The sequence below is a fragment of the Oratosquilla oratoria genome, chromosome 11, assembly GCF_046742065.1.
Source record: "Oratosquilla oratoria isolate Oo_2021 chromosome 11, ASM4674206v1, whole genome shotgun sequence".
In the NCBI taxonomy this organism is placed as follows: Eukaryota; Metazoa; Arthropoda; class Malacostraca; order Stomatopoda; family Squillidae; genus Oratosquilla; species Oratosquilla oratoria.
In genome coordinates, this window is record NC_134787.1 from 41,793,340 (window position 1) to 41,805,839 (window position 12,500).

Consider the following 12,500-nt stretch of genomic DNA (forward strand, 5'->3'; position numbering starts at 1 on the left):
ACATAGCCTGTCCCCAAAACCTGAAACTGATATACATGATTCGTCTTTTCATGGATCTGAATATCGCAGTGCTTATTGAAAATAAATACCAACAACCAAGTGATGTAATCGAAGACGAACATGACTGCTATAAAGGCTAGAAGTATCACAGAGCTTCGAAAAACAAAAATTATGTCCGACTTCTCTTGTGGCGTCATTCTGGAGGACAAGAGGGACGGGAAGATCCGGAGGGTCTCCAGTTTTTTCAAGGGAAGAAGAGCCTTCTTTCTCTTTCTTCTTTGCCTGAGATCACACCGATAAAAATACTCACCTATATAATGGTTATCAAAACGAAGATCTGTTACATATTTTTTCACATACTGAAATGTCTGGACGGCCGTCCAGACTGTCATAGGCAGAATGAGAAGAGTATTTAGTAGCTCAAAGGCAAGCCTAGCGTAGGTGGAATAAAACAACAACACCCGCTTGATCCTGTTTTCTGATTCTTTTGCGGCGTCGGTTCCAGAATTCAGGTCAACGTCACTCGCGTAGCCAATGTCGAGGCCGACCTGACCCTCGAGAAGTTTGTCTGCATCGAGAATGGAGTTAATCGCAGATCCGAACCCCTGTTCGGAGTTGGCGGCATCACAGTTCATGTCCTTCGACTCGGAGCTCTGGATCTTCTTGCAGTCGACCCTACTGCCGATGATCGGGCAGATGATAAGGGCGAAAGAGGCCGTCGAGTAGCACTTGTTCAACATATTTTCCTTGGCCTTGAAGCAGTCCCTGACGACGTTGCTGATGACGGTCGAGCACCGGTTTTCTGTTTTCTTCTTGTACAGGTTTTCTGTTTCTTCTGCTGAACCCTTGGCCTCCCGGTACTTTTCGTTGATGCTCTGCACGCGGCTGTAGCCTAAGTCCGATAGTTTGTCGGCTTCTGTATTCAGTTCGGCGTTAAGTTTGTTTTCATTACCTCTGTCCTGCTTCACTTCCACATCTATCTCCTGCTCGAGAAAGGCAAGATCCTTCTACAGCCCCGTGGCGTCGCCAATTGGCGGTTCGAATCCTGTGATGGAGGCTATGACGCGAACTATAGGTACGGCGAGGCGTAGGAGAAGATTAATTTGTATTCCGAGTTTCATCCCAACAAAGCAAGCAACTGTACCGAGTGCGGATTTGACATTAGTAACTACGTTAGCAATAGGGTGCTCCACTATAGATGTCACGAACAGAAGGAACAAGAAGGTCCGGATGGATCTTCCGAGGACCTGGGTTGCCGTGATCCACATCATCGAACGGGCGACTTGGGAAGTGGTATACATGAAAAAGATGAAGATGGCAACAGGTAACCCCGTGCTCACTTCGGTGAAAGGGTCATCAATCTTTCCCAGTATGAACTTCCATACGAAGAAGACCCCGAAGCTTAGGCCAAATACAACATGGCTGATTAGCACGATAATTTCGACATCGAAGGGAAGCCATGCTGCAATTATGATCCATCTTTCCTTCACCCTTTGGAGTAGCCCCCTTCTCCTTTTTCTACGTCCTTTAAGTTTTCCCATACTGATAAACCTCTAAATAACCCTTAATGGGTGTGAAATAATTTGGTAAGTCCAAATAATAAAGCCGAAACATTTTGAGACAATGCTGTAGGAAAGAATTATAAGTATTACCCAAAGACCATTACCTGCATTCCGGATCGAGTCACCATCAAGCCTGACCACGTCCATCGAATACTGATACATCTGCCTACCATGTATATTCCAAGCAAATATCTTGAATGGCGTGTTGGTATCCCGCAATTCCAGGGCTTTGATGTCCAATGTAGCACTCCACTTCGAGGGGCCAACCTTCTACACCTTATTCACCACGTAATTAGAGTCGTGAATCTACCCTTCGTGAAGTTCTACAGGTTTCCCAGTCGTGTTTAGAACCCATCTGACTTTCGGTTTAGGGGAGGCCAGGAAGGGGATTTCGATCCGGAAGGACTCTCCGACGAAGGCTCCAAAAACTCTGTGCCAACCGTTATTGTTACCATGGCGGAGAGCAAACCAAGGACCCACCAGGAGCCCAAAAAGATACTCAGTGTAAAACGTATAATTATTCTTGTTCTCAGGGGTGAACATTGCTTTAAATGGCATCATGTTGACTGCGATGGGTGGGGAGGGGACACTGAGAGTAAAATTGATCAGACTGGTGGACTGACCGTGAGTCACGCAGGCTTGAACGGTCAACCCGCTCTCGCTGACCGACACTGTCCTTGTCAGCGAAGTCCCTACAGAGTTGTCGGGGCCGTTGATTTCCGTAAAGTGACTGTGGCGGAGAACTTTGTAAACTTTGATCGAACCATTTTTCCGTATCCTGACCAGTTTCCAATCGATATTCATGGGCGGTAGGCATTCATGGACAAAAATGAAGAACCGAACTAGTTGGTTCGGAGTATAAAGTCTTTTCTTCGAGCCTGTGTCATAACCTTTTGGTCCATAAGAAATTGTACACTTTCCTCTCTTGCTGTCCATGGTCTAGTCCGATGAATCACTTTGCAATTTCAAATTTGGATGAAAAACTTCATATCCTGGGAAGGTAAATGTGGTTTCTGGCGATCCTGGATATGGCCCGTTAATCTATGTGCTTCTGGGTTCGTCTCGATTCTATTGCTGGTGGAAATAACTTGCTGAAGTGTTGACAAGTATTAAGCAAAGAACAGACACTGTCTACAGCATTGGTCTTCACTACAGCGTTCAAAAAACCTAATCTTTTCTTAATCAAATGGAAAAAAATCAACTCACACCTGAGTTGTGGCCTACCAGTGAGAGGTAGGCCACACATTTATAGACTGTTTCTGTCTGTCATCAGTTGACTTAATTCCGCTGAAGATGGTGCATTCATGCTGAACGAAGATCAAGCCTCTCCAGCGATTCCAGCAACGGTTCCTTGTAGTTTGATGCTTGTTGCAAAGCTAAAGAAATCCTCTCTCTCTCTCTCTCTCTCTCTCTCTCTCTCTCTCTCTCTCTCTCTCTCTCTCTCTCTCTATTTATTTCTTTCTTTCTTTCTTTCTCTCTCTCTCACTCTCTCTCTCTCTCTCTCTCTCTCTCTCTCTCTCTCTCTCTCTCTCTCTCTCTCTCTCTCTCTCTCTCTCTCTCTCTCTCTCTCTCTCTCTCTCTCTCTCTCTCTCTTTCTTTCTCTCTCTCCCACTCTCTCGCTCTCTCTCTCTCTCTCTCTCTCTCTCTCTCTCTCTCTCTCTCTCTCTCTCTCTCTCTCTCTCTCTCTCTCTCTCTCTCTCTCTCTCTCTCTCTCTCTCTCTCTCTCTTTCTCATTTATCATCGCAAAGACCCAATAATGAAAGACAATACACCTTCAATTTTTTAATTTTCTTTTCTCCTCCAATTTCTAAAACTGACAGAGTAATTCTCATAGTGCTATCCATTTAAATCTGTCGACTAGGGATTATGAACAGGCTCCCTCTCTCTTTCATATATGCATTTATGTATGTATGTATGTATGTATGTATGTATGTATGTATGTATGTATGTATGTATGTATGTATGTATGTATGTATGCATGCATGCATGCATGCATGTATGTATGTATGTATGTATGCATGTATGTATGTATGTATGTATGTATGTATGTATGTATGTATGTATGTATGTATGTATGTATGTATGTATGTATGTATGTATGTATGTATGTATGTATGTATGTATGTATGTATGTATGTATGTATGTATGTACCCTGAGGATGTCTAATAGACGAAAGCGCTTGGTCATCATTTTATCTTTTCCTTGGTGGTTTTTCCGCATGTATGTATGTATGTATGTATGTATGTATGTATGTATGTATGTATGTATGTATGTATGTATGTATGTATGTATGTATGTATGTATGTATGTATGTATGTATGTATGTATGTATGTATTGTTATGCCTTCCGTGAGGATATAAGGAAATATGTCTAGGAGGGGTTCGTACTTAGTGGCCTTGATGTGGGTAAGGCAAATCCAAACGGAAGTTAACATAAATAACTAATTTAATGTATAACAAAAAGCAAACAAAACAAATATAAGAACTTTACAACAACAAAATTAATCAATTGACAATTAATTCCTCAACCGAAAACCAAGTCATGAGAATATAGATTACGTGGTGACGCCACGGTAATAGAGCAAAAGCGATTTGGGAGAGGTTAAGTTACGCGCCGCTCGCCAGCGAAATAGTCTGTCGCTCTAGGAGCCGGCAGGCATTATATACAGTTGGCGAGGACGGGAGGAAGGCGAAGGATGAGCCGGACAGAACTGGTTTTCACGTCCGTCGGCTTAGAGAGAGTAGATCCCATAAAGTATACAAGCAGTTTTTACCGTACATACGTAATTACCTAACAAGTACAGGATAACACAGATACAGATATTTTTAGATACATGGAGGATGGTGGGCCATCACAACGTATACAAGCAATTTACAGTACATACATAATTATCTTACAATTAAAGATTGACATACAGATACAGACATTTTATATACATGGAGGATGGTGGGCCATCACAGTATGTATGTATGTATGTATGTCTGTATGTAGAGTAACAATTGAAACAGAACAAACAACAGATTACCCTTTTTAGATGTGTTGATTTACAGATATGGAAGATATTCAAAATCTGATATTTTGGAAACCAACCAATGTCTTATACATTAATTTTTATTCTTATCACCATCAAAAAACTAAGTTATCAGTTTTTTCATCCATGTTTTAAAGAGCTTTTAGAGTTTGCTCACCTGAGTTTGTAGATAATGAAATAAATTTATTGATGACATTGGAAAGAATTTAAAATATCCAAAATATATGATTGATAAGGCACAAAACACAGCAAGGAAATAATTTTATGACACCTCTCATAGAAAACAATTTAGTAATTTTAGCTATTCCATACCATGAAAACCTAATCAACTTTCCTCGCATACTTAATATTTTTGGGATCCCAGTTCTATCTAAAAAATACAATAATGTTAAAAGCCTGTTAATTAAAATTTCTCCATACCATGAAAACCTAATCAACTTTCCTCGCATACTTAATATTTTTGGGATCCCAGTTCTATCTAAAAAATACAATAATGTTAAAAGCCTGTTAATTAAAATTTCTCTCTGTATGGAATGTGATTCTAAATACAAAGGACAAACAGGTAAAAGACTTGAACAAGAGAATAAGTCAGCAAAAATATAACATTATAGAATTGGCAGGAAAAACTCAACAAAAAATCCTTATGTAATAACATTATAGAAAGAAACATAATTGAATCTTGTCATATTATAAGTAATCTTAGAATAATTGAATATGAGTTGTTGATGGTAATTTTGTAACTTAAGATTCTTAAGATATATATATATATATATATATATATATATGCATATATATATATATATATATATATATATATATATATATATATATATATTTTTTGTGATGATGATGATGATGATGATGATGATGATGATGATGATGATGATGATGATGATGATGATGATGATGATGATGATGATGATGATGATGCCGATGCCAGTGCCGATTCTTATTTATTCTTAGCTGCCGATGCCTATACCGATTCTTATTCACTCTTAGTTGCCGATGCCGATACCAATGCCGATTTCATTTTATATAATTACGGTATGTCATCAGCATCGGAAGAACCGTGGAGGCACATGCAGAAATTGAAACGTGGTACACCCGAGGACTCGAACCTACGGTCAGCACGTGACCAGTGCAGTAGTGACTTAGGCCATTGATCCATCAAGAGAGATGTAAGTTGGGCGGAACTTTTCTTATATATTTGTATGCTCGAGTTACACATACACGAAAGTTTGCGTTTAACCCATTTTCACTATGATAGTACAATTGGTAAGTATATGAACGCGGGAAAGTATTTGTACAACACTGAATGGGTCCCAGTGACTAGAGATACGTTTTTATCAACTACAATGCATTTTAATTCTAAGCCATCAACATCGGAAGAACCGTGGAGGCACATACAGAAATTGAAACGTGGTACACCCGAGGACTCGAACCTACGGTCAGCACGTGACCAGTGCAGTAGTGACTTAGACCATTGCTCCATCAAGAGAGATATAAGTTGAGCGCAACTTTTCTTATATATTTGTATGCTCGAGTTACATACACATACACGAAAGTTTGCGTTCAACCCGTCTCCACAATGATAGTACAATTGGTAAGTATACGAACGCGGAAAAATATCTCTACAACACTGAATGGGTCATGTGTCCTCTAACATATTTTTGTGTTCTCTCTCTTCCCACGAAGCAGTTTTAGGAGGCACATAATTTACTACAAACTTGCTGCTCTCCACATCCCTGTCCTCCACTTTCATCATAATCATCTCGACTCTATTCTTTCCATGTGTGACATTCCTCACATTTATATCCTTCTTAGTCAGAAACATAACTCTACTCCCTTGTTTTACCTCTCTGTTTCTAATCCAGTAATTATATGCACCATGTCCTACACTGTTGGGTGGTAGTGGGCCTTTCAATTTTGTCTCTACAATTCCCATTATGTCCAATTCTTTTTCCTTCAGGTAATCATTCAGTTCGTTCAAGCCTGTTATTAAGTCTTCTATGTTTGTGTAAGACACTTTTAATTTTCTGCTACTTCCATCATGTTTTTTTTATTTCCCTTCTGTTTTTCTCTGCTATTAACCATTTCCTCACTTTCATATCCATTACACTCCAATAGAATTTCTCTTTGTCTGACTTTGTTCTTTTTTCGTTTTTTTTTTTTTTTTAGGTTCTAGTCTTTTTGTTTTCTTATCCTCTCTTTCCTCTTTATTCATTTCTCTTTTTATCTATACCTGTTTATACTTGTCACTTTCTGCTAGTTTCCCTGTTTTTACTAAGATATTCGCTGTTGTTGTTTGTGACCTATATTTAACCTTAATTGGTCTGGTCTTATCTGTGTTGTATTTCCCTATTCTATATATTTCTTTACTTTCTTTCCCTGTTTCTTGTTCATCCTCTTGAACTACTTCTATTATCTTGTTTACCTTTTCCTTCTCCTTTCTAACTCTTGTAGACCTGTTTGGATTATGCTTCTCTTCCATCCCTAATACAATTATACATTTCTTTTTATCTGCTAAGTCTCTTACTATATTCTCCTTTTCTCTCATCACTTTAATAACTGTGTCCTTAGTTTGTTCTTTCATCTTTTGTGTCACTATATCTTTAAATACAATTTTGTTGTTCTCTTGGAATTTTTTCCAGCCCTGTACTTCTTTTGCTACGGACTCTTTATTTAATTCCTCATTCTCATCTTTTACTTCTTTTAATTGTCTTTTTAATTCTTCTATTTCTTTCGTTAGATTTTTTGGTTCTCCTTCTTTCGTTCTTCCAGTTTATCAACTCTTTGCGTAATCCGTGTAAGTTAGCTGAACTTAACCTCCCAATGTTCGGTCATTTTCTCTAGTTTTTCCTCTAGACTTGCTAATTGGGGGAGGTTGGCATCCCTACCCCCTCATTAAATCCATGGAAATTATTATCTCCACTTTCTATTGTGTTGTTCATATCTGTATTTCTAGATTTAATGCTTTTACTGATATTTTCGGCTTCACTTGCACTGTCTGCAGACCTCTTGTTGACATTTTTTCTGATGTTCGTCTCCTTCCTAATTTCCTTCCGTTTCCCTCAGTAATCCCTCCCTTTCTCTTTTTTCTTGACCTTCCCACTACACCACGAACTTTCCCCTTCCCTACTAATACAACAAAGATACTCCCTCGTCGTTGAGATCCACGAAAATTGCTCTTCTTTTCCGGAGTTCTAATCTTCGCCGTGAATCCGACGTATGTGTGTGTGTGTGTGTGTGTGTGTGTGTGTGTGTGTGTGTGTGTGTGTGTGTGTGTGTGTGTGTGTGTGTGTGTGTGTGTGTGTGTGTGTGTGTGTGTGTGTGTGTGTGTGTGTGTGTGTGTGTGTGTGTGTGTGTGTGTGTGTGTGTGTGTGTGTGTGTGTGTGTGTGTGTGTGTGTGTGTGTGTGTGTGTGTGTGTGTATGTGTGTGTGTTTATTTATATATGTGTGTAGGTTGTAGGTTTTGTAATCCCACCGCTGCCCACCAGAATATAGGTTGTAATTCCACCGCTGCCCACCAGAATGTAGGTTGTAAGTTACTACATTGGGAAATTGGTGGTGAAATAAACTCGGGAGGAGTTGTTGGTTAAATGTGCCACGGTTTAGTTCTGTCTACAATATACACAGCAAAGCTCCAATCAAACCTCGGAGGGTTGCCAGAAACATAATATATACATATATACAAGTTGCCATATTATCAAAAGTGGAGAATATTTTCTTCGCGTCGACTTGAGCGGCGCAGGTCGCTTGACCCGAGATGCTATTATCTATTGTTCGTCAAACGGGGGTCGGCCAGAAAAAAGTCGGTGAGCTGGGTCAATGAACAATGAACCGTCCCTTGGGAGATGGCACCCGTCGTCGAGAGAACCACGTTGTACCATGTATGTGCGCGCGCGCGAGTGCACGCTAGGCATTGAAGGGAGATAGCAGCTACATTGAACGTTGAATATAGAAATGATAACGCATGTGTGTGTGTATATATATATATATATATATATATATATATGTCTAGATGATAACATAGGTATGTGTATATATATATATATATATATATATATATATATATATATATATACAAATATATATATACATATATATATATATATATACGTGTGTGTATTTATATATATATATGTATATATATATATATATATATGTATATATATATATATATATATATATATATATATATATATATATATATATATACACACACACAAGCAGCGGCTTCGGCAGGTTGCTTGACCTGCTTCGTGCCTTAGGCTCCGCCCAGTTATTTAAATAAAGACGTAGAAAATAAAGACATGATAGATTTATAAGAAAAATTTATTGTTAACCTTCACTATGTGTACGACTTCTCTTTGGTGATACCTCGTGTTCGCCCTCCGCTACTGTTCTTGACCGTTTTGGCGATCTGTCTCCATCATCACTTTCCCCGTCACTCAATCTATTGATCATCTGGTAAATTCCCTTCAACTGTTCCTTCAACTTTTCACTATTCTCGCCAAGTTTTTTCTGATTCTCGGGAACCTCTCCAAGCTTATCATGTGATTCCTTGATTTGCTCTCTCTCTTGTTCCAGCATATCCTCGGTATCCGTGGAATCTTCCGTTGCCTTTTTCTAGCCTTTTCCTCCTCAACCAGCGCTTGTTCTCTTCTCTTTGTGCACGTTTCTGGATTTTTTTTTTTTTTTCTCGAAGGAACTTTTTGGAGGCACACTTTTTGTTCTTGTTGTCTCGAGGTCGACGGAATGTTCTGTTCCTTATTTTCGGTTTTCGTTTCTCTTTTCTGTTTTACCTCATCTTTTAATTCAGTACCGCGTATTTATTGCGAACGGCAATTTTACTTGACTTCTTGTGCACCTTATCCAATATATACATCTGGTAATTTCTGTGGTCGTATAACGCGCTGTTTTTCACAAAGCTCTTGTATTCTGAAAAGTTGTGCCGTGTGGACTCTTCCGAGTCTTCTTATGTTATTTCATCCTGTGAACACTCTAAACTGTCAAATAGTTCGTCGCCTTACTCGTACGCTTTATCCTCTTCTAACTTAGCTTTCAAAGCTATCACCTTCCTTAAGAACTCATACACAGAAGCCTTGACATTGAATGACTTAATTCCAACATACAAATCGGGAAACAACTAACTGTTCGTTTCTCAATTTAGACGCTAACGCCTCATTCGTCTAGAATGCCTTCTTCGATATGCCCTTGGTATACGTCAGTCATTTCCACATGTGCCTCTGTCTATGTTTCTTGATTGCAAAATCTTCTAGCATCTCCTCGGTGTCGTCAACAAAGCAATCATATATTTTTGCAAGATCTTAAAACCAAAAAGAACCTTACGACCCGGACTCGCGAGGTGTCCCCAAAACCCAATGAACCAAGGAGTCGTTTTGAACAAAAGTCGGAAAGAGAATTTCTTAATTATATATATATATATATGTGTGTGTGTGTGTGTGTGTGTGTGTGTGTGTGTGTGTGTGTGTATTTACCTAGTTGTATTTACCTAGTTGTATTTTGCGGGAAGGGGAGCTATGCTCGTGATGTCCCGCCTTTGTATCTTGCAGTGTCTAGTTTGTTTTTAAACTCATGAATGGTTTTTGCGCATACTATTCCATTTTCCAGTTTGTTCCAAGTGTCCAAAACTCTATGAGGAAAACTGTTTTTCTTCAGTTCTCTTCTATAGCTATGTTTTTTTATTTTCTTTCCATGTCCTCTTGTGTTTCTTTTGTCCCAGTTAAGTAAGCTCTCACTATCGAGTACCTCTGTGCCTTTCATGATTCTGTAGATGGTCAATAGGTCACCTCTCTCTCTTCTTTGCTCCAGTGTCGGTAACTCCAGTTTAGCCAATCTCTCTTCGTATGATAGGTTTGCAAGTGCAGGTGCCATTTTTGTAGCTGCTCTTTGGATTCTTTCTATTTTCTTTATATTCTTTTTGGTACTGGGGGACCACAATGTCGCTGCATACTCTAATCTAGGCCTTATCAATGTAACCAATATTTTATTTATCATGTCTTCGTCCAAGTATGTAAACGCCACTTTTATTGATCTTAGCAAGTTGTAAGTCTCCCCGACAATTTTGTTAATCTGTATATCATAGGACAAGTCGTTCGTGATAATTACTCCCAAATCTTTTTCGGATCCTACTTTCTTTACTTCTTTGGTTCCAATTGTATATTTTCCTGATATTCTGTTTTTGCTTTTTCCAAACTCCATTATGCTACACTTCTTAGTATTAAAGTCCACTTCCCATTTCTGACTCCAGTTCCATACCCTATTTAGGTCTTCTTGCAGTGCTTCACAGTCCTCATCAGTTTCTATTTTCCTTAGCAGTTTGGCGTCATCGGCAAAGAAGCTCATGTAGCAGTTCACGTCCTCATCCATGTCATTCATATAGATAGCAAACATTATTGGTGCCAGCACAGATCCTTGCGGTACTCCACTGATCACCTCTTTCCAGTCTGAATATTTTTCTCTGAGCACTACTCTCATCTTTCTACCAGTCAGAAAGTCCTCTATCCATTTTAGTAGGTTTCCCTGTATTCCTCCTATGTGTTCCAGTTTTTTTAGTAGTTTTCTGTGTGGTACTTTGTCAAAGGCTTTTTGCAAGTCTAGGAATGCACAATCAGCCCATCCATTTCTTTCTTGCACTATGTCTATTAGTCTTGAGTAAAAGCATATTAAGTTTGTGGAGCATGATCTTCCTTGTCTGAATCCGAATTGTCTTGGGTTTAATATGTCATTGTCTTCCAGATGTTTTACCCATCTATTCTTGATTATTTTCTCACAAATTTTGGCTATGGTGCTTGTTAGTGATACTGGCCTATAGTTGGTGGGTTCTTCTTTGTTTCCTCCTTTGTGTATTGGTACAATGTTAGCGTTTTTCCAGTCCTCGGGTATCTTTCCTTCTTTGAGTGAGCTGTTTATTAAGATGTGTATTTTGTCTGTTAGTTCTTCTTTGCACTCCTTTAGAATCCAATTTGCAATACCGTCCGGGCCATGTGATTTTCTGACATCCAGCCTTGATAAATGTTCTGATATTTCCTTTAGTGATGCTGTAAACTCATTCATGAGGGGAGATTTCTTGTTTTTGTCTATGTCACAATTTGGTATTTTCTCTCTGGTGAAAACAGATTTAAAGTGATTGTTCATGACTTCGGCCATCTCTAAATCTTCTGTGTATTCTATGTTTCCTTGGCATAGTTTCACCAATTCCTGTTTGTTTTTAAGTTTACCATTCACATACCGATAGAATAGTTTGGGTTGCTCTTTGCATTTGTCTATAATATCCTTCTCATGGTTCCTTTTCTCCTCTCTTCTCACATTAACATACTCATTTCTATAGTTAACATAAATTTGCCATTTGCTTTGTTTTTTGTCTTTTCTCCACTTTTTCCAAGCTTTGTCCCTTCTGTCTTTTGCCTCACTGCATCTTTTGTTGAACCAACATTTAATGTACTCTCTCTCTCGCTTTTGTCTTGGTACATGCCTGTTTACCCCTTCATTGTAGTTTTCCATCAATATATTCCATTTCTCTTCCACTGCTGTTTCTTCCCTGTAAAATATTTCCCAGTTTGCATTCCGGAAGAATGTCTTTAGTTTTGTAAAGTCTGTTTTGTTGTACCTCAGTCTTCCTTTCCTATGCTTTTCGTTCCTCTCTATGTCTATTTCTTCCTTTAGTATAGTTTCGATGAGTACATGGTCACTCTTTCCAATTGGTGTCTCATACTGGACTTTATGCACTATTTCAGGCTCTGTTGTAAATATTAGATCTAGTTTCGATGGCTCTTCATTATTTCTGTACCTTGTGTTTTCACGGACCCATTGGGTCATTGTGTACTCCATGGTCATATCTAGCAGTACATTGCCCCACGAGTCATCTCCTCCTTGCACTGT

General features: G+C 38.9%; 1 protein-coding gene across 1 annotated transcript in view; it reads right to left on the bottom strand.

Annotated features, from left to right (window-relative positions):
- The window catches only part of LOC143030019 (E3 ubiquitin-protein ligase DCST1-like), a 1,964-nt gene extending 292 nt beyond the window's left edge, over positions 1–1,672 (bottom strand). Inside the window, 2 exon segments of the mRNA XM_076193226.1 lie at positions 1–983; positions 1,667–1,672. The exon segment at positions 1–983 is cut by the window's left edge and continues 292 nt beyond it. Coding sequence (XP_076049341.1) covers positions 1–983; positions 1,667–1,672 — 989 coding nt within the window.
- Between the last annotated feature and the right edge of the window lie 10,828 nt (positions 1,673–12,500).